This window comes from Acanthopagrus latus, chromosome 17 (genome assembly GCF_904848185.1).
Source record: "Acanthopagrus latus isolate v.2019 chromosome 17, fAcaLat1.1, whole genome shotgun sequence".
In the NCBI taxonomy this organism is placed as follows: Eukaryota; Metazoa; Chordata; class Actinopteri; order Spariformes; family Sparidae; genus Acanthopagrus; species Acanthopagrus latus.
Window position 1 is genome coordinate 6157242 of NC_051055.1, and position 23401 is coordinate 6180642.

General features: G+C 41.4%; 2 protein-coding genes across 5 annotated transcripts; both read right to left on the minus strand.

Moving 5' to 3' along the window:
- Window positions 1-481: 481 nt before the first annotated feature.
- LOC119005338 (lysosomal-associated transmembrane protein 4B-like) lies at window positions 482-13850 on the minus strand. Of its 3 annotated transcripts, none has more exons than XM_037072875.1 (8): window positions 13303-13850; window positions 12179-12290; window positions 9586-9659; window positions 9069-9191; window positions 8770-8868; window positions 6630-6725; window positions 3422-3488; window positions 482-1764 (listed from the first exon to the last, which is right to left on the minus strand). In XM_037072875.1, exons 1-8 carry the CDS (start codon window positions 13396-13398, stop codon window positions 1745-1747), a joined length of 687 nt encoding a protein of 228 aa, XP_036928770.1. In that variant the 5' UTR covers window positions 13399-13850; the 3' UTR covers window positions 482-1744. The 3 variants fall into 3 exon arrangements, with proteins under 3 accessions (XP_036928770.1, XP_036928773.1, XP_036928772.1); XM_037072878.1 differs by lacking the exon at window positions 3422-3488 and adding an exon at window positions 5498-5582 and having other exon boundaries at window positions 13303-13849; XM_037072877.1 differs by lacking the exon at window positions 3422-3488 and having other exon boundaries at window positions 13303-13658.
- A 621-nt stretch (window positions 13851-14471) lies between these two features.
- LOC119006506 (protein LYRIC-like) lies at window positions 14472-22966 on the minus strand. Of its 2 annotated transcripts, none has more exons than XM_037075268.1 (13): window positions 22315-22966; window positions 21947-22066; window positions 21174-21252; window positions 20597-20770; window positions 20180-20230; window positions 19848-19988; window positions 18868-18951; window positions 18683-18751; window positions 18423-18568; window positions 16994-17104; window positions 16708-16815; window positions 16348-16471; window positions 14472-15472 (listed from the first exon to the last, which is right to left on the minus strand). In XM_037075268.1, the coding sequence occupies exons 1-13, from the start codon at window positions 22642-22644 to the stop codon at window positions 15408-15410; spliced, it is 1602 nt and encodes a 533-aa protein (XP_036931163.1). In that variant the 5' UTR covers window positions 22645-22966; the 3' UTR covers window positions 14472-15407. The 2 variants fall into 2 exon arrangements, with proteins under 2 accessions (XP_036931163.1, XP_036931164.1); XM_037075269.1 differs by having other exon boundaries at window positions 16393-16471; window positions 22315-22965.
- Window positions 22967-23401: the final 435 nt, after the last annotated feature.

Genomic DNA, 23401 nt, shown 5'->3' on the forward strand with positions numbered 1-23401 from the left:
CAAAGTTTCTAACACTACAAAACATTTCTAGAGAACAACTGCTGTAGATGCGGAAATGAACAAAAAGGTAAATAAATAAACATCTTGCCTGGCGTAATCCAAGTCTTAAGATCCCAGATTTAAATAAAAAGTCATTTTCACCTTCAGCGTGCAGTCGAGCTTGTGCACTCACCTCAGATGAGGCATAGGTTTTAGCTCAGCAGCTACAGTGAAGATTCCAGCTTTTGAAAGGGAATAATTAATGTTTTTCAGATCAATTTTCAGATTTGTGGGCTTGTAAACACAGAGTATGCCTGACAGGATGTACGGAGCCATCTAATGTGTTTGTTTTTTCTTTTTTCTTGTTTTATTGAGAATGCTTTAAGGTTGTTTTGCCGTACGCACTACGTACCATCCTACTTTCTATCAGCATGAAGCTTAGAAGCGAAGGGCTGAATTTTCATTTTAGTAGACCAAGTTGAACAAAATAAAAACACATACATCTGTCAGTGAAATCAGATTTTAATAGACAAATAAATGTCACATCTTTATTCTTCATACAGCAGCAGTCTTAGTGTTTGAGTTTTGTGTCCTTGCAGGACATTTTGGGTCCAGGGAGCAGCCTGCCAATAACTGCATCTGGTGGAACAGACTTGTGTGTTTACGCAGACCAGGAGCTCCCATTGGCTTGATAGAGAAAACACAACCGGGTTCCACATTTATTGAGATCCTGCAGATCCTTTGTAGAGAGGCCCAATCTAGAGTCACTGCACCAGGTTCCCTCGAGTAACTCATTCACAAAGACTTGAAAGAGCAAACTGATTCCAGATCAGTGCTACTTCTGCGCTGTCAAAATAGATAAACATCAGCCCGAGACATTTCTCGTCAATCAGTAGAAACACACAATAACATTTAAAAGTTATGAAGGTCAACCAGCACAACTCAACACTCGTGATTTTTTGTAACACAAGACAACTCTGTCTGCAGTTGAATAAAACAGTAAAAGAGGGTGATATGTTCGATATACACTAGGTTGCTCTTTGATCATGTCAGAATACAGGCAGATGCAGTTCTTTGGAAAAAAACTTCCAGTCAAGGTGAGACCTCACACATGGATCTACAGAAAGCACACCCCATCGGAGAGAAAGTTACGAATAAAGGCAATCCGACCCTGATCACGAGCAGAGACGAGACAGACGGGAAACACATGATCTTCATGCGTTACTCTGGGCAATAAGATCCTTGTTTTTGCATTAGTGCACAAGTTAAATATGTCTATTAAAGGTAGGACACGTAAAATACTGTTACAGGTACACACACACAGCATAAGTAGAAATATATAGAATCATCTATCAAACTTTCTAGTGCCTTTTTCCATCCAGGTTCAAATGCATACAAATGCGCATCACTTCTGGTATAACACTGACAGAAACAGAATGGATACACGGAAGAGTTACAGCATCAATCATATAAATAAATAAATAACAGAAAGGGATGAGAGGTCACGGTGGTGGTGGAGTTGTGTGTATGCGCGTGTGCGATGATTTCGTGTCAGGGCATGCATGGCTGTACTGTTACGTGTGTGTGTGTAGCAACAATATATCTATGAATATACTGTACACCGGAGAGGCAGTGTGGTGCATTCATTTTTCACTGGGGTTTCATCAACAGCAGGGTCCAGTCAGCAGGATGCCGGGAATGTTTTCATGCTGTAGCGGTGGTGTAAGGGGGAGGAGCCTGCTTGGGCGGGACGCTGACACTGTCGTCATACGGAGGTAGCAGCACCTGGAGACGAGGAGGAGGAAAAACAGATTTTTGGTTAGTTTAGTTGTTCTGTCATGTGACTTCCTGAAGGTATCATTTAAAACCAGTGGGGTCGATCGAGTGTGAAATAGAAAATTAGGATAAGTCTGTCCATCTCTGAGCCATAAAGCAACATATTTTACATTAGGATTGGTGCAAGTCCAGACAAAAATAATTAATAAAAATAAAAATGGTGCTCTGGATTAGGAGTTCAAATGGCACATCATGATTCCCCAATAAATACTTTAAACTAAAGCATTTGAACCAAATATGATTATGTAAGATCTAAACTGAGGCATGTAAGGCAAGTCAACTTAATTAGCGTGGGACATTTCATGCACAGAGTAAATCAAAAGGAAGGAAGCACTTTGAAATGAATCAACTGACTGAATTATCTAAAAGGAGTCCTATAAAATGGCAAAAATAATTCAAATTATTATTATAGTTCATTTCTTCTCTTTATTGCACCATGTATTGTTAAAAAAGTCTTGAAAAAGTTTTTTAAAAAATCCATTCAAATGTTTCCAAATTAATTTTTTACACTTCATGGATCATAAAGTTTCATTTTACCATATTGCAGGGGACAGCAACCATGCTTCTTTCTTTCAAACTTTCTTAGTTTTCTGGTTACTCTTCACTCTACAGTACCTTCTTTCGAGCAACTGGAATTCTTGCAGACGTTAAAAGATTGTACTAATCACCAACAGGAGGTCACACTTTACAAGATCGCATTCACAGGACTCGATGCAGGAATTGTGGCGAAAAAGCAATCATGAGAAATGAAAAGGAATGTGGGCTGAGAGAATGGATTTGGATGTATTGTGGTTCAGCAAGGACGACACGGTTACAAATACTGAATAGCTTGTGTGAATAAAAAACAAGTTTATGTGGCCGCACCGCACAGATAGATGCGTGATGATGAGACTGGGGTGAGAGAGCTACTGTGGATGACAGCATAGGAGAAGCTGTAGGCTGCAGCCCTATGAACAATATGATACGGTATGTTTTGTTGACTGATAAATGATTAGAGCTGTGTTCTGGTCATCATCTGTCTGCAGGGTGGCAGCCAAACAAATAATCTGTGTTTTAAACCAAAAAGGTTGATGTGGTACACAGAAAGTGTCCTGAATAACGAGGCTGGTGAATAAGATATAGGACACTATGCCAGGGGAGAAAACGAAAACAAAAGAAGGTGTTAAAATCCAGATTTAGTTTTAAAGCTGTACAGAGACAGTGTCTAGTGTCCGGTAACTTTGCAGATGACAGATGCAGAACTAAAGAGCCGTACCATTAGGAGAGAAAATGATTAATCTTTTTTTTGTTTTGTTTTGCCTTAAAAAAACTGCGATTCCATCCCCCTTCTCTGATCGTCTCCCTGGTTATTTGACGGTGTGCAGTCAGAACATCTGAAGTGTGACTCAACAATCTGGTTTTGCTGTTGACGCGATGGCTAACAGACTTGGAGGCTTTTCTCAATGGTTCAGTTGACTTCATATACAACAACACCATATGTGTGACCTGTCTCCAAACAATGAGTCACTGAGGGCCTCAGTAAACACAGACAGACTGCCTCTTCCCTTTGTGAAGGTGGACCATTCTGATCTCTTAAAGGTGACATGGACATTAAGTAATCAATGACCTTTAACAGCCCCTGCTACAGACTGGATCCTCCTGCATGGATCAATGCTAACTTGAACTGTAGTGACCTGTAATTGACAGAAACGACAAAAACACATTCTCAGAATGACAGAAATGAATCTGGCTTTAGAGGGCAAAGACCCAGCAGACATGTCAGGTGTGATGGATGCCCAGTATACTCAATATATCGAGAAGCTACACCGCTTTATTATTGGCTTCTCCTGCCTCAGCATGGGGCTTTTGATTGTTCTTCCTTCACTTCTACTGACAATGTAAGGAGATGTTTTGCTCCAATTCTGGCAAAAAAACTGACTGTTTGATTTGATCTCCTGTCACTATAATTACCATGGAAACAGGAAACATCAGATGGGTCAGGAGGGAAGTTGGAGAAACATAACGTGAATAAAACTTTAAAACATTACCTCGTCCGCCTGGGGCACGTCAGACAGAGTTTAATCAGCAATGGTGGTTGTTTAACAATATAGACAACAACTCCCATGAATCCATGCTGCCTCAAAACATCATCAATCAGCGTCTTTTGTTTTTTTATTTGTTTTGACTGAGAGACCCCAAAGGGCAGAAATTATACTGTGCATAAAGTTTACAGGCGTATCATTTTAAAACAAATCCGGTGGAATCTAAGGAACAATTTTATCCTATAAAATCCACTGTCACTGAAAGTCCCAACGTTTAAAAATTACAAAAAGATTTCAAGTCATAAACCTGCCACCTTTATCAGTATGTGCCTCTGAGGAAAATTAATATTTACAGCCGTTGCAACAATATTTAAGGGACGAGTGGGACTTAACGAAGACAAGTCAAATTTAAGATTAGTATTGAATTCAGTCTTTACCCACTCACACTTTTACACTTTTTGAAAAAAATACTGGGAGTGGTTTCATCTTTGTAACAATTCTAGAATGAAGCTCGTCCAGTAGGTGATACAGCTGTTGTTATAATTATAATCAAAATAGTAATAAAGCTTACATAACTACATCAGGTAAACTAGATATTTTAGGGAGAATGGATTATAGATGACGCATTAATGTTGAATAGAGAGATTTCAAGGAGCTGAATTGTCTAAGAAAGTCTAACTGACTTAATAATTCAATTAATAATTTCAAACATTACAGAGTTAACTCAAATTGCCTTCTCAAATTCAGTCAACTGAATGTTTTGAGGCAGCGTGGACACTAAGGCTTTTCAATGGTTACTTATTGTTTGACTTCTGCCATATAATGCCCCTGCGTGGGTGTGGATGACTTTCCTCTACGTCTGGGAATTCACTTCATATGCAACACATTAGTGGATTTTTGACCTAACTGACGTACAGCCAAAGATGTGGCCGTGGGATGCGGGGAGCTCTAATTAAATACGTCTGGCTCTAACTGAAAAAGCACACCTGCAGAGGTGAGGATAATGTGAGGAAATGAAGGGGCACGCTGCTGCCACTTCTCACTAATGATGTCGGTGAGTTGGAGAGCTGCCTTCTGTTTCTCTCTTTACAGCTCAGGTGTTTTGCCCGTCAGGAGCCTGTGAACGTTTCTGTTTATTAAATACATCACATTAAGAGTGTAAAGCTGTCGAGCGTGGTGGATTGTTTCAAATTGTGTGGAATGTTACACTTCGGAGGAGTCTCACGCTGCAGACTGAGGAGCACGGGTTCCTCAAAAACACCTGTGAAACCCGACAGACTGCGAGGTCAAATAGCAGTCTTAATGGAGCCGGTTACTGACAGCTCCTTATGTGTATGTGCCGAAACACAATTTCTCACAGCTGAACTCCTCTGAACTACGTGGCAGTCTAAACAGTTCATTTAGCGTTTCTACAGCCTCATTTTTCTTCTCCCTCCTGCCCTGTAGTTGTAACGAGTGTGTGGGCAGCGTGGTTACAGTGGTCAGAGGGCCAGACCTGGGCAACAGGACACCGACAGGAGACCCAGCAGCACTCAGACAGAGCTCACTTACTGTACTACTACTACTGTGCCTCAGCCACCGTCATAATGACTTTGCCAGCATGGAGCCTCAGCTCTCTGTTCAAGTCTGTCACTCGTCCATGCTAGCCTGTGTGAAAGTACCTGCTACTACAGCCCCACTTTATACTTCCTTCCTCCCCCAACATGATGACTTTTCAGCTGCCAGACTGGCCCGAGCAGAGGAAGCCTGCGTAGACGATGGAAACAGTCTGGATTGAATAAGGAAACCATTTTTCCACAGGAGTTTGTTGTCATTGGATATAAAAGAAAGGAGCACATCGAGATCACATATTGTTTTATGTTGGATCCCTAGATGACTGTGTAGACATGAAGGGGTAGTTTAACGGACTATGAATATGGTAACATATAGCACAAATGCACAGAGATGATATTTTTGTTTCATGTTCTCCTCTTCACTCTAACATGTTGATATTTCTCTTACAGTTAATGCTGACAAAAAAAAAATGTTTTTTCAGCTGTACACTGCATGTGAGCTAGCAGTGTCTTTAATATTAGTGTTGACGTGAGAGTGCTCAGACCATGCAGAGCTTTTTAACAGCTCATCGGAAAATGTGATTAGCATTCACACAGGTGGTCTGCGGAGCAAATTTATTATTTTTTTTGTTTAACCCTAACCAGAGATCTGAAAAGCTAAACAGAACATAGACGCAGCCCAGTGTTGATGCTCTTCCATCCCTAGTTCAGCACAAAAGACTGGTGGTATTCTGTTTTTTTCTTATTATCGACAAACCCTGTGAAAACATACCAACAACCAACCACATTTAATCGTACGAATAAATGCTGCTTGCGTAACCAAACTGTGATAAACGCCACTGTGTTGTGCCAAAGAATTCCATTATTATCCTAAATCTATTTAAAGGGGCACTATGTAGTTTTGGAGAATAAATACAAATTCTGAATCTTTATATTTACAATACTAATGAGGTAATTATACAAACTGAGAAACATTCATTATTTTTCTATAACTGAATAAAGAAGCTGTTCCAGCTATAGACAACGTTAAACTGTGTTGTCCTTTACTGTCATTTTGTTATTCAGTTTATTCAGTCTTGAAAATGACGAGTGTGTTTAATTAGTTTGTTTAGGCAAAAAGTAAATCAGCTAATGAAGATCTTTCTCTCCTGATTACCTTTCTTTTCCCCCAAACTACATAGTGCACCAATAAAGTTATCACAAAGACATGGTAGAGTTTAGATCACCAGAGCTGACTTACTGTGGTGTCATTGGTCGTGACATAGAGCAGGATTTCAGAGGAGCCGCGGCCGGTCACATATCTGTAGCAGTTCCACACACATGCTATCAGGTAGGCCTGATGGAAAGAATGAAAAAAACAGACATTAGAAGCTTGAACTGCCTGTCATCAATATCAATTATTATTTAACTAAATCCTACTAATCCTAAATTCTACTTAAGGGTTATGGTGCACAATTATTTGGTTTGGTTAAATATTTATCGTCACGTAATGACACACAAGTGGTTGTTAGCCATGCTAGTGTCCTGGCCTATGGATGGCAATGTTAGTATGTCCACCAGTTTGGTCAAGACATATCTCAACAACTGTGTAACAGATTACCAAGATTATTTTTTTTACAGACATTTATCTCTTTTAGGATTAATTGTTACAAAATTGACAATTCCTTAAATTTGTAAATTTGTCCAGTGCCTTTGAGGGGTAAAAAACATGGTTTAAATTACGAGAGCCAAACATGTGCATGGTAGCACGCTGATGCTAGCAATTAGCTCAAAGCACCTCTGTGCTACAGTGGTGCTGCAAGGTACAGGGTTGCTTAACATGGGTTCAAGAAAAACATGTTTTCCTCATTATCATGCAAATGCATGCGTCAAAATGTTCCTAAAGATAATTGAGTTCTCTCATCTCCAGAGATGCTGTGGTGTCAGACACAGAAGGCACCATGACAACATGCACATCAGGTCTGATGGTGCACAAGAGACTGTTGTGTAATCCAAATAAACTCTCTAATACTTAAAAAAAAACAACATCAGATATAGATAATAATCCATTCAGTCTGCTTTCACGTTCTAGCCTGAGGTTATACATCACTTCAGAGTACCAAAAACAAGTTGCTGCTGTCCTCTGTCATCCAGGAATCATCTGGCTCTCAGCGGGGAGCTTGCTACTGGAACATCCCGGCCAAACACAACACCATCTGCTACAGCCATCGGCTAGCACAAAGCAATGCCAGACCGAGCTCTGTAACTTCTGTATTAACCCAATTAAGGAGCCACGTTGTGCTCTGACAGCTAGGTTATTTTAACTGCCCTCACAGGAATATGCACAGGTCCATGTGCGGAGAGACAGGGATCACTCAGTTTAGCTCCCAGCCCGCAGCAATTCATACTGACAGCATGATGATGATGATGATGATGATGCTGTGATTGCATCACACAACAGCTGATCCACATGCAGATAGGGATAGTACACAGGGATTCTCTTATCTATGGCAGTCCAAACCATGTTATCAGCTGCTGTTGTCGACTGTAGCAGTTTGTCTTACAATCTCAGGCTCACCGCTGGTTATTAGAGAAAAGGCTTAGACCCAACAGGGATCCAACATAATTAAAGACCATGTTTTACTTCACAGACAATATGACAGCATCAACATTACTATATTTGTTCATTTATTTTTAAAATTTGTGTTGGTTAGCGTGTTTTTGTGCCAGCGTTTTCTGATTATCGCAAAGTAGAGCCAACGACACAATTTTGTCTCATCCATTTAGCAGAGTGCTCTCAGTACTGTGAATGTATGTACCACCGTAACACGTGTCATGGCATCTAATAGTTGCTGAGATATTTCAGTCTGGCCCGAGCGGCGGATCAACTGACACTGCCACTGCTAGACTCGAGCCGCACGGTTAAAAATACACAAGTGACTGACTGAAGTAGGTTATCACTGTGATATTAAATCTTGCCAATAATGTGAGGAAAACAACAGCAACACGTAGCTACTGTAGATACCATTCAACTATGAGTTGTCTGAAGTAACATTATCGGCCTGTTTCACAGCAGGACAAGCACATCTGACTTTAATTTGGCTGCTTCGGTTCCATGGTCCTGGTATTATTCAGGCTCGTTCATTGTCAGGTCTTACTTGGGGTCTTTATCTCTCAAAATTGGTTGAAGCAAATCTATTTCTACTCCATTTAAGTCAACATAAAGTCGCATCTGGGCTGGAAGTTATTTTAAAAAAAGCACGAGCCCACATGACGAGGTTGTATAACACATATTTTCTGTTGTCAAAAGAAAATGTGCTGGGAGCCGGGCAAAACTGCAAAGAACTGTAAGTGCAGCTTCCAAGTATGAAGAAAATATGTTAAAACAAAAAAAACATCACCTTGAAGCTGAGAATACAGCCGATGAAGAGCAGCACGATGAGGACCAGGCACACGTTGCTGAGGGCGGCAATCTCCTCTTTGTAGGGGAAGTTATCAGGCTGTAAAAAAACAGGAGCAGCCGAGACTTCACGTTAGGTAAAAAGAGCAGCGGTCTTTGGACAGCAGAGGCGGCTGCAGCTGTATCCATGTGTGAAATGACACACGAGACATCAAATGCTTGCAAAAACCACAACAAAGTCATTAATCCTGCTGCAAAATGTGGCTGACTTGGCTCACAGGAGGAGAGCAGCTTTCTTACCAGTTGCTGCAGGTAATCCTGGATGGTGTTTGGGTAAACCACAATGCTGACAGCAACCAGGGTGTTGAGAGCAAAGTCAAATATTTGGTAGCAGAAGAACGGGATGATCCAAGCGGCACGCAGCTGAAACAGAGATATGTGTTTTAGGTATTTATTATAGGCTGATGTCTTCTAGCAGAGCTGAGCTCTTAAACCAGTGCTGCGGACATAAATCTGAGCTTGAACTGGGTCGCAGGGAGATTACGGTGTGTTTAAGGTAACAAAGCAGGAGGGATGCTGTTTGGATTTGTTGCCTTTTTTAAAGACTTCAAAAATAGAGAGTAGTAGAGTGTCACATTCATGCCTGTTCAAGTATTCTGAAAAACACTGAAGATTCTCTGATTTCCCCTTCTGGACACACGCAGACACACACACAAAGGATTAGTGCATAGTAGCACAGAATACTCAGTTGTAGTCAGCAGGGTTTTGTGAGTAGCATTAACAGCATTAAGAAAAATCTAATGACTCGTTACTTTACCTTGTATGCACCATATGTTGCCATCCCACAAATGAGTATCATCAGCAGAGAGATGGCTGAGGCAATGCACATGTCTGCAGAGAGAGAGAGAGAGAGAGAGAGAGAGAGAGAGAGAGGGGAGTATCAAAAGTCAGTCATAGTCAGTGTAAGGTCACTTTGGTTGAGGCACATTCAATGCCAAATCAAATTTCTGAAATTAGAGCCTTACATGCTCCGCTGATCTGGGGAATAGAAATTCTGTGCAAGAAGATAAATGACAAGCTGCATCTGCCGATCAGATATGGAATTAACTTTTACTCTACTTCACTCCATGTCAGCCTGACCTCACATCAGCACCAGATAATAACATAACATCACTCTGTTACATAAGCATAATACAGCAAAATACAGCACATGTGGCACCAATGGGGGGGAAAAAAATCTGAATTCAGTTCACTATCTCTCTGCCCTGTGACTCATTAAAATGCCACAGACATCTCTTACAACCCAAGTATTTTGTAGCTCAGAGTCAAAGGCTGAATCGCATTTGCGGATAAAAGGACTTGTGAAAGTATACAGGGAGGCAGTCTAATTTAGCTGAACGTCCAAAGGGCGAACACAATCGGGCCTTTAGAAAATCAAACACCAATTACCCAAAACAAACCAAGATGCCGTCAATAGAGAAGAAAGCACAAAGCCTCCAAGTCAATTAAAAAGCTGAGAGAGTTTTAGACCTGCAGTTTTGTGTAACTGCTGCCTGTGGAAACGAGCTGTGAACACAACATTGACATTATTGTCACCTTTTCAGCAGATATGGCAAACTTATAAACAAAAAGGTGGCTTTATGCAAATCTGGTCAATATAAAGCTACGTTAGCATTCATTTTGAATTATGAGTCTGGCCGACATTCACTTTCCTGTTGACTCTGTTTCTGGCTTCCATTGACTTCTTTAAAAATACTTGGCTATTTAGCACTTAAATGCTCCACTGTGATCACTAGCTAGCTGTCTGCCGGTCATTTGGTACTGGACATGTAGTGTACAGGGGGTTTATCAAGCTTTTTCACTCCAAACAACAGCATGGGAATGTTGAGAGATTAGCTTAGCTTAAACGCTGAAGGCAGGGGACGACAGCTAGCTTGGTTCTGACAACAAAATCTGCTCACCAACTCTTCTAAAGCTCACTTATTATCACAATTAATGACATCTGATCAATTTGGACACATAAAGAAATGAAACAACTATTTGTAGTTTCACCGGGAGTTACTTTTATTTGAGAGTAAAGACTGAAAGCAATGGGGAAAGCTGACTTGGCTCTGTACGAAGATAACAAAATGAGGCTACCACCTCCTCTGAAGCTAATTCACTGTCGTGAAATCTTGTTTCTTTAATTTGAAGACATCAAAATATAAAACAATTGGTATGTTTACAGGAAAGTTTCCCTGGCAAACAGAGGCTGTAAGTTACTAGCTTTACAAGAGATGGGAGGTTTATTTGTTAGCTTTGGAAAGAGATATGCTAACCGTGAGCTTCTGCTGCCAATCTTTATGATGGTTCAGCTAAGCTAATTGCCACTAATGACTGCTGTTTGGTACTAGTGGTATCAGTGTTCACACCTAACTCTTAGCAAGAGAACAAATCAATGTATTTCCCACAAAAGTCAGAGAGCACTGTTCATCGCTTGCTGGTTTATTTTCCATCTATCTCACAGCTTAATGTCCTGCTTTTTAATATTTGAAGCCCCAACTGGCTGCTGCACATGCTCTGATGCTGCTTTGAATGGTATTTTTGTGCCAATGCGCCAAAAATAAGGACTAGTGTCTGTTTCAACAAAAGCCAAATTTCAAACACATGCTGAGTTTTTTTGGTTGAAAAAAGATAGGATCTAGAATCACATTTTAGTTGATCATCAGCCGTATTATTCAGTTAGCAGCATATTTACAACCAATACAGACTATCCGAAGTTTAAAAATGTGCAGCACTAAAATAACTGAACAACATTACAGTGTTTTGCTTTCCGTCTTTCAGGCTGAGAGTGTTTCTGATGCTGGGGTGGCAGCCTGCTGTGATGGATCATGGGAAACCCTAATCACTTGGAACAGGGACAAAACAGTCACTCCCAATCAGAGGCTACCAGCAGCATGTGCTGCGGCCCACTTTCAGTCACACTGTTCCAGTACACCTGGTCTGTTAAGAAGGCTTTTTTTTAAAATGCCCTGCACAGATGGACATTATGCTTGCATGTCTGTGGCTTTAAGTGTTTGATTCGATGAGGTGCTGACGGTGATCTAGACGGACGTGTGAGGTCATTCCAACAACACAATAAATCATTCTATTAGTCAGCTGACAACCCTATTGAGCCAATCAGCCCGCCAGCAGAGATCAAGTCATCTGTCATGGCCAATTGTAGGAGATTTCGTTTCAGGTGAAACTGAAACACTAGAGAGACAGATGGAGTTCCCTTACAGGATACCAACAGGCACATACATTTATATGTAAGAAAAGCTGCTGCGGTTCTGGAATACAAAGGCTCACAACAATTCAGATTGATAGTGGGTTTGTGATACCACTTATGGGACATTTACTGGAGAGTACTGGCCCTCTGGGCTACTTACTGGCGTCATCCATGACATCCAGGTCATTGGCCAACTCAGCACTGGTCAGGTGGTACTGCTCAGGATCGCTGAGCGCTGTGAGCAGGATGAGTAACACCACGGCATTGATGAGCTTAGGGAAGAAAGGACATATGGGCAGATGAAGGCGACAATATGGACAGGCAGGCAGGGGCTAATATGGGCAGGTGTCAGTGGAATAGTTAGAATGAGAAAAGGGCAGATGCTGAAGGTATTCCGATGTGTAAAGGTTGTAATACCAATATTTTCTATGCATTATTTCCAAATGGTTATTTCCAAAGCCTATCCTAGAAATAGTGCAGCTATGTTAGGTTACATATCTGAAGCAGAAGCAGGCAAATACGTGGGTCTTTGTTTTGGTCTTGCTGGTGCAGCTCATTATGCAGATGACTCATACATGCCCATTGATCAGGTGAATGTGATGGAAAATTCTCTGCAGTCAATAGGCGGCCTGACACAAAAGCTGCCACCTGAAGAGCCCGAGTGCTAATTTATTCATAGGGAGCGGAGGGAGGATTTTTCCACATGTGGTGTTTGGTTTAGTTAACCCTCTCCTGCTCGTTCACTTCAGCGGTGCGACGCATTCAGCAGAAGACATCGCACATGAAGAGTTTAACAGCACAAAATGAAGCTGCATTTTTCACAAAAAGGCCAACACTGCTGTTTCATATGTGAAAGGTTCCCAATCTGAAGGATACAATCAGTCATGTAGAGCATCCCTTACACTAAAACTCAGTGATTAATACCTATTCTATTAAAAACATTACTCCTTTACAGGCCTCTACAGGTATACAAACACATCAGAAACCTTACTGTCAATGTATATACATCACAAATGAATAAATATAACAAAATATAGGCTATACTTTAAAGTTCACTTGTATAGTCTTTTAACAGAGGAGAAAATGTGATAATTTCCAGGTAGTAAGACTTGAGGTTTTTTTTTTTAAATAATAATAATAATAATGGAACAGACTCCAGAATTCATCCTTTTGATAAGCTCCTGCACACTGTGTGAATGCTTTCTGATGAGGTCATGTTTCCCATACGGTGTCTCTGGATGTCTACATGTGTGTAGTGAGTGACAGGCAGTAGGCGTTGCTCACCATGTACCAGACCCCCAGGATGATGGTTCCTGTGCGGACATGGCAGCACAGACAGCAGCTTGTGGAGTACCAGCGGTCCCACGGGGAGATCATCATCTTGTCTGATTTATCACGACTGAGCGCGCATTTAGAGGCGACCTCGGTGTTCGTAAAAGAGACGGACCCCGCTGTCCTGTCCGCGTCCGCCGAGCGTCGGTGCACGCCGAGGAATGACGAACTGGGACCCGACTGCGTCTGACCTGTCCGCTACTTATCACCGTGAGCGGCTTAACGGCGCGGAGCGGCGGGCATCAAGCTAGCGTCGGAGTAAAAATACCACTTCCTGTTTCAAAATAAAACCCCGATAATAATTACATTTACATTTTGCATAATTAGGTACATCTATCAGTTGTTATTTTAGTAAAAAGTAAAGAAAGGAAAAAGTCTCTCTAAGATGGTGTCATAGCTCAGATTTTGCCTTACATTACTGACGTATCGAGCAAATACATTCTCATTTACTCGAGTGTTTAGTTTACAAAATGTAGAAGAAAAAGCAGTTGGAAGTTGCCTATTTTAAAACATCCAGTAAGGCATTCAATCATCTGTGCATTAAAATTTAGTTGCAAAAGTAATAACACATGAGACATGCTTCCGGCCACGTCAATGCCCCAGACTCCTGTTCTGGTGAATTTTAAGACCCCGTTTTCAAACTGCCTAGTAACAGGCTGCAGGTGTGCGGCTCCTCCTGCTTCCGGTCTTATTCTGGTCAACTTGACGGAGCAGGATAAAGGCGCATTAACCAGTCCCGCTGATGATAAACAAGGGAGCGTGTGGCCGACCAGATAGGATCAAATCCGGTGATGTAACCCGGAATGTCCAGAATGTTGGAGAGGAAGCTGGATCACTTTAAATCTAGAAATTACAGGTAGTGTCTTTAACCAGCATTGTGACAGTGTTCAAATTTGAAATAGTTCTCCTGCATATTTAATGTCCCTTGACGTTTCCTTTCTTTTAATCCAAACGTCATGTTTTCTTTTTTGATTTCCTGTACAGCTAGCTTTTATTTTCTATATTTAAACCTGCAGGCATGAAGCTTTTCCCAGACAACTAATGACAGCCTTTTGCCACACTGGTTCTTTGAGTACAATACGGTAGTGGGTTGCCGACCTAAAAATATACAGAAACCAAAACATAGAAAAACTGGCCTTTATTTAGTCTTTTTACATATGGCTTTAGCTTTTCTTTTATTACAAACAGGTTTTACAAAAGGTTCCGAAGACTTTCGAATCAACCACAGGTGGAAAATCATGAAGATGTTGATGACTGCAATGGTACACCTACGATCAGAAGCTCCCACACGGCTCTGGCCACAAAGCAGTCACAGATAGTAAGAACAGCAAGGAAACAGTTGTCTCGAAACACCGCAGTACAACATCAGACAAGGGACAAACCAGATGGACTGAGTCAGTTGAACTGTTGTAGTCACAGATAAGAATGCAAAAATACAGAGCAGCCATGATTCCCTTTACTGCACCCAATGATGCTCAAGTATCATTCAAGTGACATATGTTTACACCCTTGTTGAGCCAAACCGTTGATGTGACAGACATTTGATCTCTCCACTCACTGTACCATCGGGGCTCACAAATGTAAGAGCAAAATAAAAGACCGCAAAAGCAAAGGCCAGTTCATCATTATGGCCCAGTGTTATGTGACCTGATGCATGTTGACCGCTTTCATTCTCTACACAGTAAACTCCAGCCGTTAGCCACCACAACATCAAATTTCTAAACATGATCAGTATTTTCTAAATGTCTAATTACTACAATACAGCTCTCTCAATCAGTATTTCGATTCAGTGGAATTAGGAGACACAATCAAGAGTATCAAATGCATTCTTAAAAATCATTAACACCGCATTACATTAGATTGCACTGCGTCTAGGTTCAGTTTTCAATGATCCATCGGCTGACACTCGGTGTATAAAAGTCGTTTCAATTTCCAGACAGGTTTTAAGGTTTAAGTCCATCATGGAGACCTTAGTTCAAAGTTCTTCTCACAAAAGGTGTTGCATAAACAGGATATGAAGTCTTTTGCATACAGAGGTCTGCAGAGTGGACTCAGTCTCATGTCTCTCTCCTCGCCTTCTTCTTCTTTGCCGGCTTAGGCGCTTGGATCTCCTCAGGTTTTTCTGAGAGACAGAAAAAGACAGAAATTAGTCACCCAACATCAAACATGTGATTCACACCACAAAGTCAGTAAGATCACACTTCCATTTGGTTCACTGCTGAGAACAGATTTCATTAACTTCTGTTCTTACCATTATTTTCCAAAAGTGTCACATTGGCATGATGGCTCACAGAATGACGCTCAGAAAAGGAGGGTACATAGAAACAAGTCTGCTCTTGGTTCAGCTTCAGTAAGGAGCAATAAGCAGCATTAACTGTGGTTGAAAAAGTTTTTTTTTGTGTGAAATGACAAAATAAGGTTCACAACCAATAAATGCACTAAATACACTAAAAACAAATCCACAATAGCCTTCTAATTATGTACTGTAATGTATGGTATTATGTGGATAATAGTAAGCATCTTAAAGGAATTAGAACTTGATTCAATCCGAAACATTTTTGGACCTACATTTTCTCATACCTACACCACCAACAACTTGTATCAATAAGTGAGCTCGCCCATGTGCTAATGTCTGTTATTGTAATTACCTTGTAAATAGCTGAACAAATTAGATTAGAAAATGCTGGTTGGAGCTGGGAAGGCCATTTCACAATGACAGATCAGACATCTAGCAATAATTCTCAGACCTCCATCACTTCCTCCACCTCCATAAATCACTAACCCAGGCAACCAGACAACCTTTTTTTAAGGGGAGCCTACCACCTCACAAGTTATCAAGTAATTGCATTATTTTATGATAAAACGTGGGTTTCATCATAGGCCTCAATTTAGAATTGAAGTGTAAGTTGGAGATGTCTCAATCAGGTATTTTACCCTGGGTGATTGCACCTTACCCTCAGGAATCTGTATTGCCTTCAGTGTGGTTAATCTGCTTACTTTGTGTTGGAGCAGAGAGGTTATTCTGCTTGGCAGTGGGCTCACCATCAGTTGGCTTCTGTGGCACTTGTGTGACAGGGGGTTTCTGGGATATGTTGTCCTTCACTGGTTGCTCCACTCTGGCCTGTAAGAAAGGAGGAAACATGATAATTATTGATTACATTAAAATCCATAAACCTGTTACAGTTACAGAAAAATGCAAATGTATGCTCACCTGCCTAATCTCAATATAATTTGACTGAATTACATTATTACATAGTTTATTCACATCCTTTTTTGATATTAAAACTGACACAGCAGGAACTGCCCTGTGGTTCTTTAGGATGATGAGCTCCCGAGTCAGATATTAACAGCACTGACCTCGACAGCAGCTGTTTTGACAGGCTGGACGGTAGCGGTATTCTCCTGAACAGGTGGCTGCTTCTTAACCGAGGCTGCAGTTGCCACCTCCTTCTCTGGCTCCTCGCCCTTCACAGGAGACAAGGACACAAGCCAAGTTTATGTCAAACTGTGCAGCAAATTCCTAAAAAACTTTGGATATTTCAAAGACTAAAATATTCATTAGTTGATCACCTGGGCCAAGAGAATAAAGAGCTTCTGAATGGATAGATAGGATGTGTTTGTGCTAATTCTCACTAGCAGTTACCTGGCCTGCTGCCTCCTCAGCAGCCTTCTTCTTCTTCTTTTTCTTCTTTTTAGTTTTGCCTGAGCCATCAACAGCACTCTCTCCCTTGTCCTTCTCGTCCTCATCATCGTCCTGACAAACAGACATGGATAGAACATGACATGAAGTCTGAACATTTGTAAGTAATCATTAACTGTGTCATCATTTGCACCTATAAAATGAAACAAGTTTGAGGCTTTGGTTTAAGAGAGAAGTGAGCTCGACCAACCCTCTGTGGTAACTACTGTAACACTGTCTTTATTCTCTAAAAGATCCAGAGCTGCAACCGATTCAGAACGCTGCTGCTCGAGTCATGACAAGGACCAAAAAAGTAGATCACATCACTCCAGTTCTTAAATCTTTACACTGGCTTCCTGTCAGTCAAAGAATAGATTTCAAAATCCTGCTGTTGGTTTATAATGCACTGAATGGTTTCGGGCCAAAATACATTTCTGGTTTGCTGCCACATTATGAACCATCCAGAGCTCTGAGGTCGTCAGGTTTAGGTCTGCTTTCAGTCCCTAGAGTCAGAACTAAACGTGGAGAAGCAGCGTTCAATTATTATGAGCCATGTATCTGGAATAAACTCCCTGAAAACTGCAAGTCAGCTCCAACTCTCACCTCTTTTAAATCAAGACTGAAGACCTGTTTGCCACTGCTTTTCATTGAAGCAATTTTAAAGCTTTGAACTGCACTGTGACTTTTATTTTCTAGTCTTGTCTTTTAAAAACTTTAAAAACTCTTTAAAAACTTGCCTTGCAGTAAAGTCCATTTTACTCTTAAAATCTTACTTACATGAGTCTTTTCTGTTGCATTGTGTTTCTATTATATCTTAATAACTTAATTATGTACAGCATTTCAAATTTCACTTTGAAAGGTGTGATACAAATAAACTGATCTTGCCCTCTCATCACTGCTTGAAGCCACTTTAGCTGCTACAAGTGCAGCGTATCTGAATCGCCAACTGAACTTGTTGAAAATCCTGCACTTGGTTGCCATCTGGTGGTAGTATTAAGAACACCACCGACAGACAGTTATGCATGCCACTATACTTAGATACATCAAATCAATTAATTAATTTTTTCCCATGCAGTGACAAGTCAAAATGTCTGCTATGAAGCATGTTAAAGTATAATCTGTGTAGATCTCCTCAGTCCTGAGAAGTGGTCTGATCTGCCACAATTATAGAACACACCTCTGTTCACCATTAAATAAAGACCTAAAGCACAACAAAGGCTGTGCGTACTCAGTCTATTGTGTTGATGTGTTGAGTAACTACGCTGAGCAGCGGGGTCACAGTCAATGACCAGGGGCAGGCACCCAAGGGAGTCATCAGTTACTGGCTTGTCATTTCTAAAACCTCTAGGAAACATAACATTCAAGTTAAGTCCCAGATCCTGAGCATACTTACAGCCGCCACAATCAGCAGATTTGCCTTGGCTGACTCAGGGATGGGCTGCTCCTGAGCAGGGGGGGGCTGAGGAGTGGGCTCTTCATAGTTGCCCCAGACTTCAGATGGGGCATTCCAGTCGGAGCTGGGGTCGACTGAGCCACCATCTGACAAACACAAAGAACATCAGACAATATTTACAAGTGCAAATTGGAGTCAGAAATATAAAGTTTCATCAAAGCTAAATAGAACACAATATAAAATCAATATATTGGCCTCACTGAGTCCAGACCACTCATCGTCCACTCTGTGCTGACTGAGCCAGGGCAGGTCCATCACAGGCTGGGGCTCTAAGAAGACACAAAAAAAGGAGTCAGCCTACCATCCACGAGGGCAGCCTCGGAAAACTCTTCCCTTGCCAGGCTCAACCTGCACGTGTCACATCAACAGTTTCATGTATACTTACCAGCAGTAGCAGCACTCAGTCCAGCTAAAGACACCAGGTTACGCTCACTTGTGGGTATCCCCGCCTCAATCACAGTCCACGACTCTGAAACACACACATTTCACATATGCTATGATATCACGGCTTGCTTAAAATAACTGCTCTCTCACAATGTGCAGACATGGTTTTTGATAAGGTAGTTCTCTGGCTGCATACTGAAAGGATAATTATATATGTTCCCCTCCAATCTGAGCTGCAACTTTCTAGCTTTTGACAGAATGCCAATCAAGTCTGACCAGTCATTTTTTATTCACTATAGAAACTGGGGAGAACAAAATAATTGCTAGCTCTACTCACTGAACTGAAGCAGACCTTTCAGTAGCCCTTTACCTCAGATTCTTGCCCAAGAGATTCGGACAATGTTCATTTAAAAATATTAACAGCTAAATTAATCCTTTAATCATCCATTGAGCCAGTTATATTAGTTAACTTATTTTCTTGTTGTATATACACATTTGTGGTTTTTTTGCATATTTGCTTAGAAATATTACTTTAAATTGTTATTTAATTATTAAAATATTTTCTAATCCGTTTCATCTAATCCATGAAATGTTGCCAGTCTAATTCTAATATAAGCCCAACCCTTGCAAGAGCTAGTTTGAAGTAAATCAACTCTTCTTAGGTAGATATTTGAATGAACTCTGAACCCAAGTCAGGTAGATAAATTGTTTTACAATCATATCGATATGTTATAGTGTCAGTTACTCAGAAACAGACTTTAATGTAGATCAGACACATCTGCTGATACCTGGCACATTTATTGTGGTTAACACTGGCATCAATACCAATCCAGCTTATCAATCAGTGCATCACTGCCTCCGACACGGCAGTGATAGAGTTATCAGCCTTTGACTTCTTCATGAAACGCCTTGAAGCATTAGACTAGCACATGTAGGTTTCAACAACAAATCAATTCTGTACTAGAGATAAAACATTATTACCATCAATATCACCAGTACATCGTGGTGCTTGTTCTCTATTGGTTGCCCAGGGAACCGTCTTAGTGGGAATGGTGTGAGCAGGAACATTTACAGCCATGTCAGTAATAGCAACAGGAACTGCTGCCACCTCGCTGTTGATAACTAATAACAAGAAAGAAACAATTGGTACTCAGCCAGAATAAACAGATCAGTTAGGTGACTCATCCATTACAGGAGTTCCCAGTAAGGCATATGAACTTTGGGTGGATTAGAGAAATTAAAGAAAGACACCCAGAGCACTGACATATGACCAGTCAATGATGAAAGATGAAGCATATTCTACTGATAATTACCTTGAGGTACAACAGCCTCAACCTTCTCTGCCTTCACTTTTGCAGATTCTCCTGGAAAGAAAACATTTAAAACATAATAATAAATGTCAAGTGCACCATCCATGAGAGCCTACTGTTGAAGGGACCACATGCACAAACACAACTCACACGAGACTCAATACAATTCCCCTAAAGCCTCTATTTATAGTCTGTCCTGTCCACAAGACACCAACCAAATGCAATAACAGCCTATACAGGACAACAGACAGAAATATCTCTCTCTAGGTGTCATATTAAGCTGTTTATCCAAGACGGTCTTATGAGTTTTTGCTTTGTCTTAATGGAGTACAAATCTTGCAGTGTAAGGTTGCAAACTCCTTTTCTGATTTTTTAAAACCGCCTTAAAAGACACAAAAAAAATACAGTTTTGAGAGGCACCTTTTTTCTTCTTCTGGTTGGCAGGTGCAGGTGCCACAGGGGCCTTGAGCTGCTCCGGGGGAGTGCTCACAGGGGTGTCCCCTCCTCCAGGACTGGCTGAGCCATCACTGGAACTCTTGTCCTTCTTGCGTTGCTCACGCTTCTCCTTGTTGCTGACCTTGGTCTCCCATGTGCCTGAAAGGTAATATTGAGCACAGTGAGGAATTAGTTGCAAAATACTGTAGGGTTCATTATGGGATTAGTAAGGAAACATGGTATGGATTAGGGCAGGATAAAGGAACAGAAGCAGAGGCTAAATATATTTTGCTGAGAAAGAGAGTCCACTGCAGCTCCCATTCTACTGCAATAAGTTTGTTTTAAATAAGGCTGTTTTTCTTTTACCAAGGCCACATTCAAATTAATTCAAAAACACAGCACATATGTTAGCTATTGTCCAAGTGGTGCAGTAACCTGATTACTGACTATGGTGGCTACATTAAAAAACAAAACTAATATAGGCCTCCTCCATATGTGCAACTATACCCAGATATCACTTTGACTAAAATACTTGATTATAATGGAATTCATAATATTTCACCTTCTTCTGGTTCCTTGCCATCTGTCACTGTCTTGGTCTCCTTTACGGATTGTTTGGCCTTCTTCTTGGACTTCTTCACCTTTAAGAAGAGAAACATTGGGCATAAGGTTAAAATTACACCAGTATCTTTGACTTTGATTCCCCGGGACTTGCGAAAAGGGGCTGAAAGAAGACAAAAGGGCTATGGCGCATGTATACTAAGCAGGACACATGATTTCACATCCAAGAACAGCAACTGGGCGAGTGACCCCATGCTGACTGAACCATGGACACTCAATCAAGTGAGTATGCTCAAGCCACGTCTATTTATAAGTGAAACTACATCCACTGTCCAAGACTCCCTAAATCTGCAAGATATCCTTTCTGTTAGCAATATTTCCACCTCTTAGTGTATACCCAAATACATCCTGACTCCAGAGACCTTTAGACATGCCGTTTGTGTTATTTTGTAGTATCCAGAGTGTAGTATAAGATGAAAGGTTGTCCCAAGCCAGGAGCCATCCTCCTGGATTTTGCTGCATATGCAAGCTAAAAACTGTAACCCAACACTGGTAGCTGGCCTGGTTACATCATTGCAGGGGACAGCGAGAAAAAAATGGGGATTTCTGAGCAGCTCTTCGTGAAAGACAACCCACGAAATAATGATGGGACTGACAAGCGACAGGAGCCATGTGCAATAATTTATACAAGCACAACCTAGGCACTCCATTCCACCTCACAAGATGTTCAGGTCTCTGCCCGTGTGTTGTCATGTCACTGGGACGGCAAATTACCTCTGCAACCTTTTCCGTCTTGACCACTTGTGGGGGCGGCTGGTGATGTGGCACTATCTCTTCCGACACAATGGCTTCTTCCTGTGGTTCAGCCACAGCTCTTCCATTTGACTGAGCTTTCTGGAAGACACGTGAAGAACAAAACTGTTTAGGGTCATGAGTATTTTCAGCTACATTCCTTTCAAGCAATTCATATTTGACAGTAGGGCTAGCATGGGCTAGTTCGGACACTAGCCTGGGGCTAGCTATGGTTTTAGCTATGACGAGATTCAACTGTCACTGTGGGGGTAGCTTGACAGCTAGCATTGCTAACAGTCCTGCTATCAAGCTAGGATAGGGTGCAGACTGGGTTCATTTATTCTACATACCTTTTCTGCCTTCTTCTTCTTTTTCTTCGGTTCCTCCGACTTGACAGGTTTACTGACACTACGTTTAATTTCAAGGCCGTCGTCCACAGGGCTTACAGCAGGTCGTTTCTTGAAGATAGCCCGGCAGCTTGAGGCCCACAGTGCGACCATCAGCACCAGCCCGGTACATGCCGCTAAGAGGATCACCCATGGCGGAATAAGCTCAGGCTTCAGTCCCAAATCCACACCGAGCTCGGAGCGTAGCAGCCCCAGGCCATTAGACAACAGTTCATTCACACGACTTGTAAGCAGCTTGACCTGCTGAGAGGCCGCGTCCTGCCACTGCTCCATTACTATTGTTTTTCAGACAACAGACCGATTAGTCACGCTTTGCTTACCGCTATTAGCTGCGCTAGCCAAGGGTGCTAGCTAAAAATAACGGAACGACTTCGACATGATGGAAGACAATAAATTCATCCCCTCCTCCGCCAGCAACATCGGCCTAGCCAGACAGCCAGCTAGCTACCTATATCGTGTACAGGCTGCAGCGACGTACAGCTAACTAGCCATCGGGCTAGCTAATATCATTGTAAGATAATACGCCGACGTTAGCTGACCACCACCATACATCCACTGTGACCGCGAGTGAAGCAGGTTCACCTCATATGGCTCCGTTTTGACTGGAGGAGAAGTGTTGCCTTCACTGTTGCTTGTAAACTTGATTTTCACTTTGAATATCGCATCCGTATGTGTGGCAGTGCTAAATGTACATTGTAACAGTCATATGACAAAAGTTTAAAAAAAATATGTATGTTGTTTTCGTAGCTATTGTAATTCTGAAAACAACACATATACTATGTGTTTTATTAGGCAGAGGTATTGCTTCGGGTATTCCATTGCATTAAATCGTTATTTGGCAACATTTTTTGTATCATATTTGCTATACGTTGTTTACAACGTGCTTTACCCGCAGAAAATTTGGAAAAAGTCCGATTTTGGGTGTCATCTACTCGGACTTTCCCTGCCTCCTCAACTGAATTCAACTATTTCCTTTTTTTGACAATTCATTTGAAGGCAACACAAACGGGCCGTGACAGCTCCAATAACG